Genomic DNA, 21,506 nt, shown 5'->3' with positions numbered 1-21,506 from the left:
TTTTTTTTTCCCTCCTTCTCCTTCCCATTCTGTTACATTTGTGGCAGTAGTTGCTGCACTCGCACCCCCCGCAGGCCCCCTTGCATGCACCAGGCGTGCACATTGCAAGTACAGGAACCGGATGCCAGGTAGCGATGGGCTGCCCACCTGCCTCCCTGCTAAGGCTCCCACCCGCCAACCATCGGCACCATCGCTACCGGTGCAGAGAGGACCACAGAGCTCTCTCTCTCTCTCATCAGTGTGTAAAAAAAAAAAAAAATGGTATTGCAGGATGCCTCAAAATCGAGGCATCACTGTAATACCATGAAAGCGGCTGGAAGCGATCAGGATCGCTTCCACCATTTCTAACCCCTGTACGTTCTTGGTCGTTAAGGGGTTAAAATGACTAGCTGAGAGTCATGAAGTTTAGTTTGGAAAGGTTTATTCTGGTCACAATTTATATGCACATCAATTATTTACATCTTTGAATAGAAACATATTGGCAAAATGCTTGTAGTAAAAGTTATCACTGGTTTAGTGTTGGCATTTTATCTGCACGTGCATGTGAAGCATAGCTAGATATTCTCAGTGCACTAGCATTTTAAATACTGCAGCTGATCTGAGTGCCAGTGGGGTTTATATCATGTCAGCAATTAACAAATTGAGTCATTGCCAGATGGTACAAGCACCTTAGGCTCTCTGAGCAAGTGCTCTGTTTAAAATGCTGTTGCACAGTGCATACTTAAAGGGACACTCAGGTCAAATTAAATTGTATTTATTCAAATAGAGCATGCAATTATAAACAACTTTCCAATTTGCTTCTATTAAAAAAAATATTCAGTCTTTTTATATTTACAATTTTTGAGTCCCCAACTCCTACTGAGCATGTGTAAGAATTCACAGAATATGCATTTGTGATTGGCTGATGGCTGTCACATGGATTTATTTAAAACTGAAATTCATCCATGTGGATTCCACTTTTGGCTGGAATGTCCCTTCAAGTTAATTAAATACTTCCGTTAGTCACAATTGGTGTATATATGTGACCCATTCCTATCTTCTTGCAGTGTCGGAGCAGCAGGACAGAGCCTTCACGTTGGGACTGGCCGGTCTGCTTGGGGACGGAGTGTACAATTTTGGAGAGTTGGTGAGTAACTTACACTGGTGTAGGAGAGTGGACTCCTTAAAGGGACATGATGCCCAAAAAGTTTTTTATGATTTGGATAGAGAATACAATTTTAAAAATGTTTCCAACTTACTTCTATTATCAAATTAGCTTTGTTCTCATGTTGTTCTTTGTTGAAGCAATATTTAGGTCGGTAGCGTTACATGACGGGAAACAGAAATTGCTAATGTATAACACTGTTGCCAAACTGCTGCCATATAGTTCTGCAGACACGTGCACAGTCTTGAGCTTCCCTTCCTGCTTTTCAACAAAGGTTAACAAGAAAACAAAAAAATGATAATAGAAGTCAATTAGAAAGTTGTTCACAATGGTGTATTCGATCTGAAGCATGAAAGTAAATGTTTGTGTTTTATGTCCCCTTTATCAAACAGAAATGTATAACTTAATGTTTGCTCATTTCCTCTCCAGCTGATGCACCCAGTGCTGGAGTCCTTGCGCGGGTCAGAGCGACAGTGGTTGATAGACACGCTTTATGCCTTCAACAGTGGAAATGTGGAGAATTTCAGGGCCTTGAAAACAACGTGGGGGCAACAGGTATGGCTGCAGAAGACAGAAGATATAACATCTACTGTTGAATGTCAGAAAACTGCAGACTCTGTTCCTGTCCGTTAGAAAGTGGTATCATGTGACTTATACGGCTGTTGTAGGGTTTTCATATTCTACGTTATTCATTTCTAGGCAGAAATCTTCATTATCATTGTGTTTTTTAGTTGCTTCACGCTGCATTATCGTCACCAGTACTGTGCATTGAGAGATTTACACTGTGATATTTCAGTCTATCAAATACTATTTTTATACAGATCATGAAATTATTATTTTTTTTAGCGTCTTCTCAGCAGCCTCATCTTTACTGTGGGCACATTTTGTCTCCGTTTTTTTAAAAGTTTTTTTTCTGCCTGCTTAAAGGGGCATGAAAATGTTTTTCATGATTCAGATGGAACATACAATTTTAAACAAGTTTCCAATTTACTTCTATGAGCTAGCTAGCTGCTGATTGGTGGCTGTGCACCAATTGGTGGGAAATCCAGCTTGGCGCCGTGTTTTGCGGCACCAAGCTGGATTTCCCGCACGGCTATTGGTTAAGAGGTGGAAACGTCACCTCTCGGTCAAATAGCATTCTGCCGTGGGTTGCTTTTAGCAGTTCAGCGAATGCTGGACAGATAGCTCAGCAATGACGGACAGATAGCTCAGCATGCTAAGGCACTGTGGCTGAGCTCTGTAGCAACCCAAGGGTTGTAGGTTCGATCCCCGGCGAGGTTCACTCAGCCTTTCATCCTTCCGAGGTCGATAAAATGAGCAGCGCCTTGAGACCCTTACAGGGGATTAGCCGCGCTTTACAAGTACCCAATACATACAAACAAATAAAGAGGTTTTCAGAACAAAGTATTTTATTCTAAATGAATGAAAGTCCCCTTTATTTGTTACAATGGTAAATCCTAGTGTTTCACAAACGCTAGGATTTACCATCACTTTATCTTGCAGGGTAATTTGACTTTAATCACTAGTCAGTAGGTCTTGATTTAAATCCTGCTTTTATACATAAAGGTTTCATTTTTAGAGTAATACCTTCAGATTATGCTTCCAGTTATATCAGAAAATTACTGATTTAGCTGTAAACCATTAGAAATACATAGATGATTATGAAATTATTGGAAGGTAAACTATCTCCAGTTTAATATTATATCATTAATATTTGATTAAAGGGATAGGAAAGTCACAATTAAACGTGCATGAGTCAGACAGAGCAGGTCATTTTAAGACACCTTTTTAAAATGTACTTCTATTTTCAAATGTGATTTGTTCTCTTAGTATCCCTTGTTAAAAAAGAATATGTACATATCCTACACTAGTGGGAGCTGTTGCTAATTGGTGCCTGCACACATTTGTCTCTTGTGATTGGCTAACTAGATATGTTCAGCTTCCTGTCAGTAGTGCAATGCTGTTCCTTCATTCAAGGATAACAGGAGAATTAAGCAAAGTTGATAATCCAAGTAAATTGGAAATTTGTTTAAAATTGTATGTTCTATGCAAATCATGAAAGAAAATTTTGGGGTTTCCTGTCCCCTTTACCTTTTCAGCTGTACTTTATTAAAAAGAGAAAATCATAACATGAATAACAATTTAAAATAGCTTTATTTAACTAAAGAAAAATAATCATTGCCTTAAAGGGACACTGAACCCAATTTTTTTCTTTTATGATTCAGATAGAGCATGACATTTTAAGCAACTTTCTAATTTACTCCTATTATCAAATTTTCTTTGTTCTCTTGCTATCTTTATTTGAAAAAGAAGGCATCTAAGTTTTTTTGTTTCAGTACTCTGGATAGCACTTTTTTATTGGTGGATGAATTTATCCACCAATCGGCAAGGACAACCCAGGTTGTTCACTAAAAATGGGCCGGCATCTAAACTTACATTCTTGCATTTCAAATAAAGATACCAAGAGAATGAAGAAAATTTGATAATAGGAGTAAATTAGAAAGTTGCTTAAAATGTTATGCTCTATCTGAATCACAAAAGAAAAAATTTGGATTCAGTGTCCCTTTAATAATAATTTAAATAGTTTTATGTAACTAAAGCAATACTATTTATAGGTTTCATTCTATTTTTACTGCTTATCCCTCCCTCCCTCACACACAAGACTAGCAGTGTCCCTAACTAGCTCAAATTGTGATTGTTCAAACGGATTAGAGTGGCTTAGAAATGAAAATCCCGCTGCATACAGTTTTCTCATGGCAAATTATGAATTGTGGCACTGGAGCCAATTTGTGTTTTGTAATCTCTCACTCCAGCTCTGTCTTATTTAATTCTTATTTCTTGCTTTTTTTTTGTACATAAAACAAAAATTCTTGTTCCTTGTTCAATTATCGCTTAACCTTTTTTTTTTCTTCTTTAAACGTTAGCCCGATTTAGCTGCCAATGAGTCTCTTTTGTTAAAGAAAATCCAGCTGCTGTGTCTGATGGAGGTAAGAAATATGCTATAGTATGGTGTTAAGAAGTGAACTATTTTATTTATGTTTTGAAGTACTAAGAAATGCTTTTATATAGAAAAGTGGTGAATTAAAGTCATGGTAAACAAACTCTATATTGACGTTAATAATAAAATTGTTTATGAAAACAAAATTGAATGGTACCCTTACTTTATAGCAAGATCGTGCCTGAAAGGGTCTGTCGTTTCTTAGTCTTGCCACCACTACTGCCGTCCCATGTAGAAGAATGCTTTCTTTTCTTCAAGCGGTGACATATTCACTGCTCATCCAATGTTTGTGCGAGTCGTACGGCAACAATCAGATGAACATTGGATGAGAGTTTACCATGACTTTAAAAGTACTAATAGGGGTTGATTTATCAAAGGCTTTGCCTGCCTTCTCCTTCCTTCGACTGCAGGTTCTCACAAGAGAACCTGCGGTCATCAAACTGCTGCTTCCATAACTCTTCTCCACCTCTTAGTCTCGTCCAACCAGGGAGATTGACAGCTCCTGCCACATGTGATTGGCTGTGCGCGGGCAGGGGGGCTGCGTTGCGCAAAATAGCTTTCTTGTGCAATGCTGAATTCCGCCAGTGGCGAGCTGGGCGGACAGGCCCCTGTCCATCGTACCTTGATAAAGAGTCCATAATGTCAGAAACTTCCATAAGGTGGTGCTAGTGTCACATTTGATGAATTCTTCATATTCATTTTAGTAAAATGTAAGATGAGTTATTCTTATTGGTTGGTTTGGGATTATTATAATCTAAAAGAAATAGGGATACAACTTTATTTTCAATTGATGTAAACCAATATGTGTCTAGACCTTATTTGAATTTGTATTTTTCTATTGAGGTGTTTTTTTTTTGGTGTTTTTTTTTTTTTTTTTTTTTAAAGAATAGTACCGTATAGATATAGTTTCTGTATTTATATTATATGAACTGGTGTTTAACCCCTTCTCGCCGTTAGGACGTTCCATGCCGTCCTAACTGTGCTGAGCTTTAGCTCTGTAAAAATGGCATGGAACATCCTAGCAGTTTGGCTGTACTGAAGCCATAGCGCTGGGATGTTGAACCTTGGGCCTCCAGATGTTTCAGAACTAAATTTCCCATGATGCTCAACTGGACTTCATAGTGGCTAATGCAGTTCTGAAACATCAGGAGGGCCAAGGTTCCCAATCCCTGCCATAGTGGCTTGGTAAATGGGATCTCGGGCTGGAGAGCGTGCCTAGCGTCATAGGTACTACCCCCCCGACCCGATCCCATCATTGAACTCTCACAATCACATGAATGATCGAGTGATTTTAATTTGTTTACATCAGAACGTTTTTCCTATGTAGACAAATTGGTCCCGGCGGGAAAGGTTTAATGTTTATAAAAAAAAAAATGTGAGGGCACCAGAGTTTGTCTCTTATACAGTAACACTGTATTATAACATTAACTGCTCTATTTAGTTTTAATAAATATTTGTTGTTCTTGTAAAGAAAGTGAACTAGTAAGAGCATTTACTTTTGTTGCACATTCCTGATTCACGTTCTTAAAATGACAGTTGCATTTATAGTCTCATACTTTGTTTCCCAGATGACGTTCACACGCCCCGCTAATCACCGCCAGCTAACCTTTGAAGAGATTGCTAAGAGCGCTCAGGTCAATGTAAACGATGTAAGTGTAAATAGTGTGCTTTCCGCTACTAAATTGTTTCCATGGCGCCAAAAGGCAGAGAGATGGATTTATGATCTAGCACTGGGCCTTAATCCGTTTATTTTCTATAAGTGTTTTTTTTTGTTCCGTGCATTTTTTTTTTCTTTTTTCATGTATTTATGCTACAATGGTCCTGTAAAGGGTTTGCAAAACATTTTATTGCACAACTGCAGCAAAGTTCTGCAATTACAACATATTATTATATGAGACATTTTTTTAATGCGTTAATACCTTGTTTGCAGCAATTTTGTTTAAAAGTCAATCGCCACCACTTGCCTTATTTGGAAGAGCCAATCCGGGCTTATTACTGGAATAGACACAGCTAGTCACGGTCGTCACGTTAGCAAAACCGCCGTTGCTTTACAGTCTGTGATCTTAACAGCTCTGCTGAAGCCAGTTAGGGGCAGATATGTGTATGTCTTGGGGGCATACAACGCTGTAACATGATGAAAAAAAGGCCTAGAGACCCCCATGCCCCCTTGTTTTAAAGCCTATAAAATTAAGCTCCTATATATGTTTTAATAGCCAGGTGATCATTGTAGTGAATAAATGTTCATTTGTTTGAGCAGAGACTCATGGGAGCCCCAAATAAAATCAAAATCCTTTTTTTTTTATTTGTTTTTAATTTATTTAATATATGTAAGGATCTCTATGCACTCATAACAGGCAATCAAAAAACCCTAGAAACCCCCACGACCCCTTGTTTTAAAGCCCAGAAGCCCCTCTTTTTAAAATAAAGTCCTTGTATAAGTTGTTTGTTTTTTGTATTTTTTTAAAACCCTTACCCACCTGGATGCTAAGGTTTTTTTTTTTTAAAGGTTTTTTTATTTTATAGTTTTAAAAATATTTGTTTTAACTTTTTTTTTATTTATTTCAGATCCCCTAGACTTACACTGTTGTAAAAGTTAGGCGATTACCTTTCCAACGGTGGGTCCTGGGGGTCTGTAGCTGCTTAGATGCCTGAGAATACAGGCTTCTAAGCAGCATGCCCCCTGCTCCTATATTTAACATAAATAAAGTTGCGCGGTGACATCATTGTGCAACGTGAAGCCCCGGCGATGCCTGTCACTATGCAGGCCCGATCGCCGGTGTAGGAGCCAGTGGGAGCTCCCAGATCTCCCTCTAAGTGGGAGAGTGCAAGTGACGGCTCAGAGCCGTCATTAGCACTCAAGGGGTTAATAGCCAGGTGATCACAGGTGGTTACCTAGCGTGAATAAATGCCCATTTATTTGAGAAGAGGCTCATGGGAACCCCTATGTGTGCATCAAAGTTATAGAACTATACCCAAAGGCTCTAATGTAACCCCTTCTTTTTTTTACTATAGAGTTAAAAAAACACACATTACTGTTTGTAACCTTCTTTATTAAAAGTTTATTAAAATATATAGGTTTTTCACCCATTTTGTTGCAGAATTGAAGAAAAATGTATAATTTGTGGGTTTATCATAGAAAAATTGTCTTCAGTAGGTGTTAAACATAATATCTCCCAAACAGCTCTGCACAACCGGTGAAAGTGGCTCATCGGTTAAGGGGATAAGTTCCAGAAAAAAAGGGGCAAAATAAATAAAATATATATGAAAGTTTTTGCTATGCATAATTATTTGATATTACAATCTCAAGGTGTTTACTGTTCCTTTTAAAGGGCCAAAAAAAATATTTCATGATTCATATAAAACATACAATTTTAAACTACTTTTCAATTTACTTCTATTACCAAATGTTCTTAATGTTCTTGTTATCTTTTGTTGAAAAGCAGGGAAGGTAAGTTCAAGAGTGTGCACGCTACCTATCTACATGTCCCTTCAACAAAGAATAACAAGAAAAGGATGCAAATCTTATAATTATAAAATTAAACTAGAACCTTTTTTAAAATTGAATTCTGTCTCTGAATCATGATAGAAAAATTATTTGTTTCATGTCCGTTTAAAGGGACAGTCCGTACTATAATTGTTATTGTTTAAAAAGATAGATAACGCCTTTACTACCCATTCCCCAGCTTTGTACAACCAACATTGATATATTAATCTACTTTATAACATTTAAACCTCTACATTTCTGCCTGTTTCTAAGCCACTGCAGACAGCCTCTTATCACATGCTTTTTTGTTTGGTTTTCACAATGGGAGACTGCTAGTTCATGTGGACCATATAGATAACATTGTGCATATTCCCGTGGGTTGTGCACAACACTGCTAAAATGCCAGTTAATGTATAATAAATAGCCATGGGATCAGGGGGCTGTCAGAAGAAGCTTAGATACAAGGTAATTACAGAGGTAAAAAGTGTATTAATATAAGTGGTTATGCAAAACTGGGGAATGGGTAATAAAGGGATTATCTATCTTTTTAAACAATTAACATTTGTTTGAGTTGACTGTCCCTTTAAGTCTGTGTATTGTCTCCAATCTAGTTCTTTCTCTCGCTGTCTGACACTTGACATCCGCCTGTCTCTCTACAACCTTGGTTCAAATAATGTTACTTTCTCACTCCAGTGAAGGTTTATAATTAGTGACATAAGTAAAGCTTATTCAGGAATGTAGTTATCAGCTTTGTTCTTTTTGTCCCCTTTGATAGGTGGAGCTGCTGGTTATGAAGGCGCTATCAGTTGGGCTCCTCCGCGGAAGTATTGATGAGGTAGATAAGAGAGTTCACATCACCTGGGTCCAACCACGAGTTTTGGACTTGCAACAGGTAAACTTCTAATTCTCACCGTATCAGGAATTGTTGTGCAGTTTTACTACTGAAACTGAAATGTGCCTTTTGAAAAGAAGCTTTCTGCAGTATACTTCCATTCACAAAAATACTTCTAGTAAACATTATTACTGTTTTTCAGCGGCATACACACATATGCTGTGAGGGCCCGTGCACCAGTATTTAAGCTCAGAGAGCTGACAATAGCGTGTAGACTTAAAGTGAATGTCAAGTTACTAATAGTGCCCCACGGCATTGGATAGACTTTTAAAAATGAACAAGGGTTTAATTTATTAAATCTTTTATATGTATATATTTTGCAGAATTTTTACCTATTTACCACTGCGATGATAAGCGCAGCTCTCCCGTTCGCCATTTTGTCAAATAAATTGACAGGTGACGATTTGTAAAAGAACCAATCCTCGTTTCCCCCCGTTCCGTGACGTTTACCCAAAGGGGGGGGAACGAGGATTAGTTATTTTACAAATCGTCATCTGTCAATCAATTTGACAATTAATTTTGACAAGAGCTGTGCTTATCATCGCAGTGATAAATAGGTAAAAATTCTGCAAAATATATACATATAAAAGATTTAATAAATTAAACCCTTGTTCATTTTTAAAAGTCTATCCAATGCCGTGGGGCACTATTAGTAACTTGACATTCACTTTAAGTGAAATATATACATATAAAATATATACATATAAAATATTTCATGGATTAAACCCTTGTTCATTTTTATAAGTCTATCCAATGCCGTGGAGCACTATTAGTAACTTGACATTCACTTTAATTTGTGTCATACAAGCCACTGCTGACTCTCTGAAAAGGTGAGGTGTTTTGAATATTGGTGCATGCGCACTCACCATATGTGAGTATGCTGCTGAAATACAGTAATAACGTTTACTACAAGCATTTCTGCTAATGGGAATATATTGCAAAAATGCTTCTATTTAAAATTGAAATACTGTACACCAGTGCACATTTTATTTTTGACCTTTTATATCACTTTAGTTTTTAATGTAAGTAGTCTTCAGATTCTTGAGGGGAATTATACAAATTTTAGACAGGTTTTTTTTTTTTGGGGGGTGTGTTTTTGTTGTTGTTGTTTTTTTTTTTCCCCTTTGAAAGGGACAGTCTATGTTATATACCCAGAGGCAGAACTTTTTTTTACATTCTGCAATGAGATATATTTTTTTTATTGAAATATTTTCTGCAGTAAAAATATAGTTAAAATTGCTTATAAGAAAGTCTTACATTCAGGAGTCACAGCTTTTACAGACCAAGAAAGGCTATGGGGCGGGGTTGAAAAAATCCCTCCGAGCCAGTCATCATTTAATGCGCTGCCCCTTTGCAGCGCTGCTCTGTATTTCACTGTCCTTTTTTTTAAACAGCGCTTCTCTCTGGCTGCACTGTGTTGAGGAAAACACAGTGCAGCCAAAGCACAACACTGCTTGAAGAGAACAGCCTGGTGTGGAGCAGCGCTGTAAAGTAAAAGCGCTAAGAGTTCCTATATGTGTCCCGTTCTTTCTGCAGACCTGCTGCATTTTGTGCGATGACATCTCAGATCACAGCATGTTCTGCCTTGGGGGTTGTATAAAACTCAGCACTTATGCAATCTTCAGAGTAAATAACTTATATTTAATCTGTAGAGATTTGTACATTTTGCATCAGTTTAAAAAAGGGCCAATAATGGTGAAAAAATGTCACCCTCTCATTTGTTAGAGCATGTTATTTTATCAACCCTATAAAGTACCGACTGGGAGCCACAGAGAACTATTTGTCCTGAATGCAAACTGCTGCTCACCCAATCAGCAGTCAGTCGTACAACCCAGCTGTACTTTACCTTTCTGTTTAACCTGTTTGTAGGTGTTAAACGCATAGATTTGCAGGGTCTATAGTGATAAAATTACATTCTCTAACGAATGAGAGCATGTAATGTTTTCACTATAACAGCCCTAAGAAAAAGAAATCCACTTTGAAATCCCCTTATGTAAAGGGACATGAAAAACATTTTTTTTTTTCTTTTCATTGTTCAGAGAGAACATACCATTTTAACCCCTTAATGACCGACGACGTGCAGGGTACGTCCTCTAAAAAAAAATACAGTTAATGACCGAGGAGGTACCCTGTACGTCGTCGGTCTGGGAAATCGGTGGAAGCGATCCTGATCGCTTCCAGACGCTTTCCGGTTATTGCAGTGATGCCTCGATCCTACAATAACACCCTTTGGCTATCCGATGCAGAGAGAGCTACTATGTGGCCCTTTCTGCACCAGACATCGATGGCCGGTATCCTTGGTGGGTGGGCAGCCGGCCATCGATGGGCCCTATGACATCGAGGTGGGCGGGGGTAGCAGGGGGCACGCACTGACGCGCGCGTGTACGGGGAGGGAGCGTGTGGGAACCGCTACACTACGGCAAATTTCTTGTGAACAGTGGGGGAAAGGGGGGAGGCAAGCGCTATTTTTTTTTTTTATTTTTTTTTTTTTTAACGATCAGGCAGGGGGTGGGGGGTTGGTCTGTGGGGAAGCTACAATACAGAAAAAAAAACATATTTTGCAAACTGGGTACTGGCAGACAGCTGCCAGTACCTAAGATGGCTCCCAATAAGGCAGAGGGGGAGGGTTAGAGAGCTGGTTGGGGGCTAAGGGGGGATCCTACACAGCAGCATATTCTGCCAGTACTTAAGATGGCGGGGACAATTGTGGAGGAGGGAAGGGAGCTGTTTGGGAGGGATCAGGGGGTGTGATGTGTCAGGTGGGAGGCTGATCTCTACACTAAAGCTAAAATTAACCCTGCAAGCTCCCTACAAGCTACCTGATTAAAGGGACAGTTTACCCAAAAACTGTTCAATTTTTAAACACAATAGCAGGAGTAGTTGAGTATAGTGGTGCTGAACATTCTGTTTTAATCATGCTCTGTATTTAGAATTATTTTTTTGAAATGTCTGTTTACAGTGTACTTTGCCTAAACCCCTTAGAAAATGTTCTGGCCGTGCGGCCAGTCTGCTGTTACTCCCCCTCAGTGCATTGGGCATGTGCTCTCCTCTCCTAAAGCTATTGTAAACAAGCTGCCTGATAGCTGTGCCTGATGACCTGAGCACACGCTATATTTCAATACATTGCATAGCTGTTTTTACTTGCTCAGATGCCGTGGCTTCCCTGCATTGCCTGCTAAAAATTCCTATGTTTAATAAAAGTCAGAGCTTGGACTGCAGACATGAAGACATCAGCTCTGTAAGATTGATGTGAGTGGGACAGGCTATAGAACGGCAAGACAAGCAGGGAGATCACTTCAGCTAAACTTCTCACAGCGTGTAGTGAGCATATCAGGAGAACTACGTACTTGCAACAAAACAGATTCTCACAGCAGAAATACATACACTGCACAAATACAGAGGTAAGAATTTTTAGGTCTAATGATTTTTGTTGTTACAAGTACGTAGTTCTCCTGATATGCTCACTACACGCTGTGAGAAGTTTAGCTGAAGTGATCTCTCTGCTTGTCTTGCCGTTCTTCAGCCTGTCCCAGTCACATCAATCTTACAGAGCTGATGTCTTCATGTCTGCAGTCCAAGCTCTGACTTTTATTAAACATAGGAATTTTTAAAGCTGATGCATGTTTACTGTTTTTAACAGGAATTAGAGAGGATGTGTGCAAGCAAATTTCTAATGCTCATTTGACATAGGAATTTGCATATAGCCTATGATTGGAGGGTGGGCGTGCTAGACTAAAGCACAGCTCAGCCCTTTCCTGGGGGAGTGCCAGCACAGTTGATAATACTCACAGAAGCAGGAATAAAAAGCTAAAATTTGCTAAACATATTGTTAGCAAGTTGAACTATATATGTCTAATTTCTTTAGTCACTGTATTTCCTTTAGGGACATAGATTTGTGACTGCTGTGTACACTGGCCCTTTAACCCCTTCACTGCTAGACATAATACACGTTTGATTGCAGCGGCATTTAGCGGCCTTCTAATTACCAAATAGCTATGCCAAAGCCATATAGGTCTGTTATTTCTGAACAAAGGGGATCCCAGAGAAGCATTTACAACCATTTGTGCCATAATTGCACAAGCTGTTTGTAAATAATTTCAGTGAGAAACCAAAATTGTGAAAAATTTAACTTTTTTTTTTTATTTTTTTATTATTTTATCACATTTGGGGGTGAAATGGTGGCATGAAATATACCAAAATGGGCCTAGATGAATACTTTGGGATGTCTTCTAAATAAAAATATATATACATGTCAAGGGATATTCAGGTATTCCTGACAGATATCAGTGTCCCAACGTAACTAGCGCTAATTTTGAAAAAAAAGTGGTTTGGAAATAGCGAAGTGCTACTTGTATTTATGGCCCTATAACTTACAAAAAAAGCAAAGAAGATGTAAACATTTGGTATTTCTAAACTCAGGACAAAATTTAGAAACTATTTAGCATGGGTGTTTTTGGTGGTTGTAGATGTGTAACAGATTTTGGGGGTCAAAGTTAGAAAAAGTGTGGGGGGGGTTTTTTCATCATATTTTATAAAAAAAATATAGTAAGTTATAAGATATGATGAAAATAATGGTATATTTATAAAGTCCATTTAATGGCGAGAAAAACTGTATATAATATGTGTGGGTACAGTAAATGAGTAAGAGGAAAATTACAGCTAAACACAAACACCGCAACAATGTAAAAATAGCCTTGGTCCCAAACGGACAGAAAATGGAAAAGTGCTGCGGTCATTAAGGGGTTAAACAACTTTCTATTTTACATCTATTATCTAATTTGTTTTATACTATTGGTATACTTTGTTGGAAAGCATACCTAGGTAGGCTCATGAGCTGCTGATTGGTGACTGCACATAGGTTATTGGCTCACCTGTGTGCATTGCTTTTTCTTCAGCAAAGGATACTAAGAGAATGAAGCAAATTGGATATTAGAAGTAGATTGGAATGTTTTAAAATGACTTTTATCTGAATCATGTGAGAACAATTTTGTGTTTCATCTCCCTTTTTAAATTATCAGTGAGCGGTTCTCCAATCTGAAGGCAGCTGCTCGCCCCGATTTTCTTCTGTATCTCGCTCACAGAGGAGGAGCAGCTGCCGCCAACGCACGGAAGATTCACTCAACCTCCATCTCTGTGAGGACATAGGAAAAAGATTTGGGGTGGGAGCTTGCGTTCTGTTAGGCAGATCTAATTGCTGCTAATTTATTTTTATTAAATGTCAACATGCACAGAGATTCAGAATTATTGACTTAATCTATTGGGCAGAGCATACTTAAAGGGATGGTAAACTCTCCCCTTTTTAAATTCAGATCTGGTATGTTGGTTATACTTTAGATGCAGTTTCATTCATCAGTTATAATGAAGATGCGCTGTAACATACTTTTTAATATAGATATGATATTCAAATACCCCGCGCTCTGCCGCCAACTTCAAAAGTCAATGTTTCTGTGAGCTAACAATTGTTGTCCAATCAGCGCTCTAGCTACAACAAAAGGGCCTGTTAGGTGTTGTTTTCAGGGGGGGAGTGTCAGTCAGGACTGGGCCTCGGGCACACCATACCAAATGGAAATGAGTATATTATTTGATAAGGATATCCTGAGAACAGCACTTCAGACCACGCAGCAGTAAGTCTAAAACCATTCTCCTTTATTGAAAGACACACAACATGTCTTATAGGCGACAATTGCAGCATACAGGGTTAACATGATGACATGTTATGACCGTGTCATTTTACACAGTGTTTGTCAGGAAAAACACTAGCTAGAAACAATATTTCTATAGTCATAATAAGGAGGGCATCTAGTAGCAAAGCAAGGTTATTTGAGCATCTTATAGAGAGAGTATTTTCCAGGCGTTGTGCCAGGAACATCTGCAAGGCCACCTAGCTCTAACACACTAATAACAAAAATGTATTTCCCACTACAGAATTATTGCTATAATAAATATTATTCAGACAAGATGGATGCCAAAGACAAAATGGCAGCCAAGAACAAGATGGCGCTAGTCATGCTAACAATAATCCCTAACAGGGCCTTAAGGGGAGAGTGTTGATTGGACAACAATTCAAACTATTAGCTCACAGAAAAATTGATTTTGGAAGTGGGCGGCAGAGCAAGGGGTATTTAAATTTTATATCTATATTAAAAAGGCACTTATAGTGTATCTTCATTACAACTGATAAATAAACGTCCATATAAAATATCACTCATGTGCATTCCAATTTTGCCTGGTATGTCCCTTTAAGCGGTTTTCAACCCTGTACCAGTGCAGGTCTTGCTGACTGAAGCAATATTAGGACACTCCAGGAAGCATTTGGAAATAGCACCATGTTGCTGTCTGCGAGAGCCACGCTATATTTAACCCAATAAGTGGTTGTTAAGGGGTTAATGATCTTTAATTCAATATTTTTAAAAGCCATTTTACTCTCATGATAATAAACGGATCACTTTTTTTTTTTTCTTTTCGTTCTCAGATCAAGGGCATGAAAGACCGGCTAGAGTTCTGGTGCACAGACGTGAAGAGCATGGAGATGCTGGTGGAACAACAAGCGCATGACATCTTGACGTAGATCCCACCCTGATATGTTGCTGTGAAGAACACGCCTGTCCCCTCTGTGAAAAGGACTTTTCAGTACAGTTTTGGGGCTAACATAACCGAACTCTGGAAATCATCCAGTCCCTCTGACCTGTGTTGTTTTGTTGGCTTTGTCTATAGGACGCAGCCTGTCTGTGATACAGATTTGTGTCTGCACTGAGATGGAAAATAAACCAATTTCTGTAAATTTCCTGTCTGCATATTTGTGAGCAGCTGTACCTAATGCAGGAACCTCTGTATACTGAAATCATCTATTGTGAACTTAAAGGGACATTATACACTAGATTTTTCTTTGCATAAATGTTTTGTAGATGATCCATTTATATAGCCTATACAGGGTTTTTTTTTTTTAAATGTTTTGCTTATTTTTAAATAACATTGCTCTGATTTTCAGTCTCCTAACCAAGCCCCAAAGTTTTAGGAGAATACAGACGTATACCTACTCCAGCTTGCTCCTGTTTGTGCAAAGAGGCTTTTCATATGCAGAGGAAGGGGGAGTTATTTCCCACTTAAAGTGGGTGTTCCAGCTACCTTTTCAACAGAGCTAAACTGGGAGCTTCTGAGTACGTTTTTAAACGGTTTTATATCCGTATCTGTGCATCTTATTCTTTATAGTAGTGTCTATTAAATGCAGTTATATGAAAATTGGTGTATACTGTCCCCTTAAAGGTACTATACAATGGTTATTCATACACGGTTAAAAAAAGTCTTTATTTTACTCGCCTTTCATGTCTCAGAATCCTGACCAGCCAACATGCTACACAGAAACATTTGTATTTGTGCCAAAAAATACTAAAGCAAATGGGATAAGAAGCGGCTTGATTAATCTATGTGCCAGGCTGTCTGTGTCCCTTTAAAAACTGATACTGGCACTCGGCAGGACACCAAGAGAATGAAGTAAATGTATCATTGTATGTTCTACCTGAAACATGAGAACACTTTTGGGATGCTTGTTCCTTTTAAATATCCCACTAATTCGAATAAACTGAAATGTGTGCATAAGACGTATTATAAAACTAAAGCATGTTAACCCCTCGAGTGACAGAGAGGACTTACTGTCAGCCAAGGGTTAAGTTTGTTGTTTCCATTTATCAGCTATGACTAAACATTTTTTTAAATAAATTAACATCTTGTGTGCTGTAACGGTTTTCAATACCCACCATTTGCCTTATTTGAAGGAGCCAATCTGGGCCTGCGCTTGCAGCTAACAAGACACTGTCATTATGTTAGTATCGTGTGCATTGTTTTGCTGTTATCTGCTGAAGCCAATTGCATTAAAATACAAAAAAAGTACATGAGAAGATCTTAATTATATGAAAGGGGAGCAAAATAATGTATCTTGCAAAGTTGTTTTACGATGTATAAATTAACTTTTTATATTAAAATCTCAAGCATTTACTGTCAATGTAAGTGTAAATATTATGTTTTTGAATTCTGAGAACTGCTACTGCACATGGCAAGTTTCACAAGACTAACCCTGCCACATATGTCTCTAGCTGGCCTCAGCAGAGATTTTTAAGAACTGCAAGACAATTCATAGATTGCTAACATAATGACAGTGACTAGCTGTGTCTATTATAGTAGCAAGTCTGAATTAGATCCTCCAAATAAGGCAAGTGGTAGGTGAAATTGGGCTATAGAAAAACAATTGCAGCAAAAAAGCGATCGTGCTTTCAAAATATTTCTAAACTCATCCTGTATGATCATTTTTTAGATGCATGTAGAACAAATATGTCATTAATTACAAGGTCCCTTTAATCTGACAGTTGCCAGAAACACAGACTGATCTGAAATACACACCAGGTACTGCAACCTCACAAATTGCATTTTCAATTTAAAGTGACACTGTACTGTTTCGTTTCTGTAATGTCTACTAATGACTTCTTATACCAGCTGCACAGTATTCCATGTATATTAAATAGCTCCTTTACGTTTATGTTTGTAACTGAAATAGCTCAGTTTACTCATTAAATCCACCTCCTATAATGACAATGTCAGTAACTAAGTATTGGCATCTATGTATAGTGAGAAATAGATAAGCAAGTTTCCTGCAAGCTAAGCATGTTTGAATGGGCATGTTGAGATCAATTAGTTTTGGTTTCAAAAAGTAAAATCAGCTGTTTCAAATAATAAAATATGCCTAAATTAGCAATTTCCAGTACAGACTGGTAAAGCAAGTCATTGAAAATTCATTTAAAGGGCTATTAAAGGGACAATTTACTTAAAAATGTTATTGTTTGAAAAGATAGATAATCCCTTTATTACCCATTCCCCAGTTTTGCATAAACAAGTTATGTTAACCCCTTAATGACCACAGTACTTTTCCATTTTCTGTCCGTTTGTGACAAAGGCTATTTTTACATTTTTGCGGTGTTTAGCTGTAATTTTCCTCTTACTCATTTACTGTACCCACACATATTATATACCGTTTTTCTCGCCATTAAATGGACTTTCTAAAGATACCATTATTTTCATCATATCTTATAATTTACTATAAAAAAATAAAATATGAGGAAAAAATGGAAAAAAAAAACTTTTTTTTTAACTTTTAGCCCCAAAATCTGTTACACATCTACAACCACCAAAAAACACCCATGCTAAATAGTTTCTAAATTTTGTCCTGAGTTTAGAAATACCCAATGTTTACATGTTCTTTGCTTTTTTTGCAAGTTATAGGGCCATAATTACAAGTAGCACTTTGCTATTTCCAAACCATTATTTTTCAAAATTAGCGCTAGTTACATTAGAACACTGATATCTTTCAGGAATCCCTGAATATCCCTTGACATGTATATATTTTTTTTTAGAAGACAACCCAAAGTATTGATCTAGGCCCATTTTGGTATATTTCATGCCACCATTTCACCGCCAAATGCGATCAAATACAAAAAATCGTTCACTTTTTCACAATTTTTCGGTTTCTCACTGAAATTGTTTACAAACAACTTGTGCAATTATGGCATAAATGGTTGCAAATTCTTCTCTGGGATCCCCTTTGTTCAGAAATAGCAGACATATATGGCTTTGGCGTTGCTTTTTGGTAATTTAGAAGGCCGCTGAATGCCACTGCGCACATACGTGTATTATGCCCAGCAGTGAAGGGGTTAATTAGGGAGCATGTAGGGAGCTTTTTGGGGTAATTTTAGCTTTAGTGTAGTAAACAACCCAAAGTATTGATCTAGGCACATTTTGGTATATTTCATGCCGCCATTTCACCGCCAAATAAAAAAAAAAACTTTACATTTTTCACAATTTTTGGTTTCTTACTGAAATTATTTACAAACAGCTTGTGCAATTATGGCACAAATGGTTGTAAATTCCTCTCTGGGATCCCCTTTGTTCAGAAATAGCAGACATATATGGTTTTGGCGTTGCTTTTTGGTAATTAGAAAGCCACTAAATTCCGCTGCGCATCACACATGTATTATGGCTAGCAGTAAAGGGGTTAATTAGGTAGCTTGCAGGGTTAATTTTAGCTTTAGTGTAGAGATCAGCCTCCCACCTGAAACATCAGATCCCCTGATCCCTCCCAAACAGCTCTCTTCCCTCCCTCACCCCACATTTGTTCCTGCCATCTTAAGTACTGGCAGAAAGTCTGCCAGTACTAAAATAAAAGGTATATATATTTTTTTTGTTATAGCATATTTACATATGCTGCTGTATAGAATCCCCCCTTAGCCCCCAACCTCACGGATCCCCCATCAAACAGTTCTCTAACCCTCCCCCTCTAACCACCCCGTGCACCCGCCCGCCGCCCCCGGACACTGCCACCTCCGATCCCGCCCCCCTCCACATCACATGCCCTTGGCAGGCCGCCCACCCACCAACGACGCTCCGGTGCAGAGAGGGCCACAGAGTGGCTCTCTCTGCATCGGAGGCTTGTAAAGTGGTATTGCAGGATGCCTCCATATCGAGGCATCACTGCAATACCCTCAGAGCTGCTGGAAGCGATCGCAATCGCTTCCAGCACTCTGTTAGACAACTGACGTACCAGATACGTCTATTGTCATTAACTGCTTGTTAATGCATGACGTACCTGGTACGTCAGTTGTCATTAAGGGGTTAATACACTTTTTACTTCTATAATTAACCTGTATCTAAGCCCCTGCAGACTCACCTGTATCTCGGTGTTTTGTTTTGTTTTAAAGCTTTATAAAATCTTGCATTTCTCCGAGTGAGCACAATATTATCTATATGGCACATGTGAACTGAGTGTAAATATCTTGGGGCTTAGAAACAGACAATGTTAAAGGCATTATCTATCTTTTTAAACAATACAAAGATCAAGTAGGCTGTCCCTTTATAGGCCTCTTGCATTTGTATTAAAAAAAAAAAAATGCGCTTTGCCTCACACCATTTACAGAATTTGCTTTGTGGCCCCCCAGGGACCGTGGGACAATCCAGTTTACACCAAAGCATTTTTTTTCCTTTCATAATTCAGATAGCATAAAAACTTAAAATGTTTTACTTCTTTGTTTTTATGCACTACTGTGAGTTAGCTGAACACACCAGATAAGCCAATGAGAAGAGACATGAGCAGCCACCAAATACCAGCTAGCTCCCAGTAGTGAATTGTTCTGAGCCTACCTAGGTATGCTTTTAAACAAAGGGATACCAAGAGAATGATGCAAATTAAATAGAATTGAACTGGAAAGTTGTTTCAAATTTCATGTCAAGGCAAAATATTTTACATTTCACTGTCTCTTTTAAAGGGATATTAAACAGTGCCCCTTTGGTAAAAAAAAAAAATCTAATGTAAAATCAGAGTAAAACTAAAAAGAAAAAAACAGCAAACAACTTACTTGCATAATGAGCACTTAGAAAATCTCAGTGTAGTCCTGCCCTCAGCGTGATATGGGAGCTGACATCTTTGAAACTTAGGTTATAGTCTGACTGATCTAAGCATAAGCAAATCTGACTCCCTGTTATCTAGTCTATTCACTTAAAGGGACACTGTACCCAATTTTTTTCTTTTGTGATTCAGATAGAGCATGTAATTTTAAGCAACTTTCTAATTTACTCCTTTTATCAATTTTTCTTCATTCTCTTGGTATGTTTATTTGAAAAGCAAGAATGTAAGTTTAGATGCCGGCCCATTTTTGGTGAACAACCTGGGTTGTCCTTGCTGATTGGACAGCACCAATAAACCAGTGCTGTCCATGGTTCTGAAACCAAACATTTGCTGGCTCCTTAGCTTAGATGCTTTCTTTTTCAAATAAAGATTGCAAGAAAAGGAAGAATAATTGATAATAGAAGTAAATTAGAAAGTTGCTTAAAAGTGCATGCTCTATCTGAATCATGAAAGAAAAAAATTGGGTTCAGTGTCCCTTTAAAAGGGATAGTCAATAGAAATTGTTATTGTTTAAAAGATAGAATAATGCCTTTACTAACCCTTCCTCAGCTTTACACAAACAACATTGTTCTATTAATATACTTTCTAACATTTAAACCTCTAAATTTCTGCCAGTTTCTAAGCCACTACAGACAGCCTCTTATCACATGCTTTTTTTTTTTTTTTTAATTTGCTTTTCACAAGAGGAGACTGCTAGTTCATGTGAGCCATATAGATAACATTGTGCTCACACCCGTGGGTTCAGCACAACACAGCTAAAATGCAAGTCAATAAATGCAAAGTCATGTGATCAGGGGCAGTCTGCAGAGGCTTAGATACAAGCTAATCACAAAGGTTAAAAGTATATTATTATAACTATGTTGGTTATTCAAAACTGGGGAATGGGTAAAAAAGGGATTATCTTTCTTTTTAAACATTAAAACATTCTGCGTTGACTGTCCCTTTATTAGTAACCAGCCTAGAAGTTTTATGACATCAGGCCAAGATAAACCTTAGAGGCCCCTCCGCCTTGTAAGGCTGTGACAGAAAGTAAAGGACACTACACATTTGTAGGGGGGAAAAAAAGGAAATAAATTTTAAAATGTCAATTAAATAGATGAATAATACATATTGCAATTATTTCTATTAAGTATAAGCAGCTGCTTAGTGCTTTTTTATTACACCAATAAAACAGACTGTTATAAATTCCCTGACAGTTTGCGTAGTAACGTAGCTTTAAGAACTAAAAAAACTTTTTTTTTTTTAACCATTTGATTATTGTGTATAATTTTAAAAGGACCAAGGGCACCATGTTTGACGACATTACCTGCAAATACAAGAACATGAGACATAATTTTAACTGTATTGAACTTTTATTGAAAATTAACAAATATATAATGGAGTGGCCAATATATTTTTGTACAGATTTATATTTATAATACATCCTTGCACATAGCGCCAAATAAATGGAAGATAAACATTAATGGTGCACTTCAGGAAATTAGTGCAGCATTGAATACAACCCACAAAGTGCATTTTTAAACCACCTAATAGGTGGTTTAA

General features: G+C 37.9%; 1 protein-coding gene across 1 annotated transcript in view; it reads left to right on the top strand.

The window, feature by feature from the left end:
• Window positions 1–15,299, top strand: part of PSMD13 (proteasome 26S subunit, non-ATPase 13) — a 35,165-nt gene extending 19,866 nt beyond the window's left edge. Inside the window, exons 8-13 of the mRNA XM_053720142.1 lie at window positions 1,047–1,126; window positions 1,574–1,699; window positions 4,069–4,131; window positions 5,711–5,791; window positions 8,402–8,518; window positions 14,991–15,299. Coding sequence (XP_053576117.1) covers window positions 1,047–1,126; window positions 1,574–1,699; window positions 4,069–4,131; window positions 5,711–5,791; window positions 8,402–8,518; window positions 14,991–15,086 — 563 coding nt within the window. The 3' untranslated portion in view covers window positions 15,087–15,299. The remainder of the gene's footprint in view (window positions 1–1,046; window positions 1,127–1,573; window positions 1,700–4,068; window positions 4,132–5,710; window positions 5,792–8,401; window positions 8,519–14,990) is intronic.
• The last annotated feature ends 6,207 nt before the right edge of the window (window positions 15,300–21,506 follow it).

The sequence above is a fragment of the Bombina bombina genome, chromosome 7 (genome assembly GCF_027579735.1).
Source record: "Bombina bombina isolate aBomBom1 chromosome 7, aBomBom1.pri, whole genome shotgun sequence".
In the NCBI taxonomy this organism is placed as follows: domain Eukaryota; kingdom Metazoa; phylum Chordata; class Amphibia; order Anura; family Bombinatoridae; genus Bombina; species Bombina bombina.
This window is presented reverse-complemented; position numbering and strand designations above follow the sequence as displayed.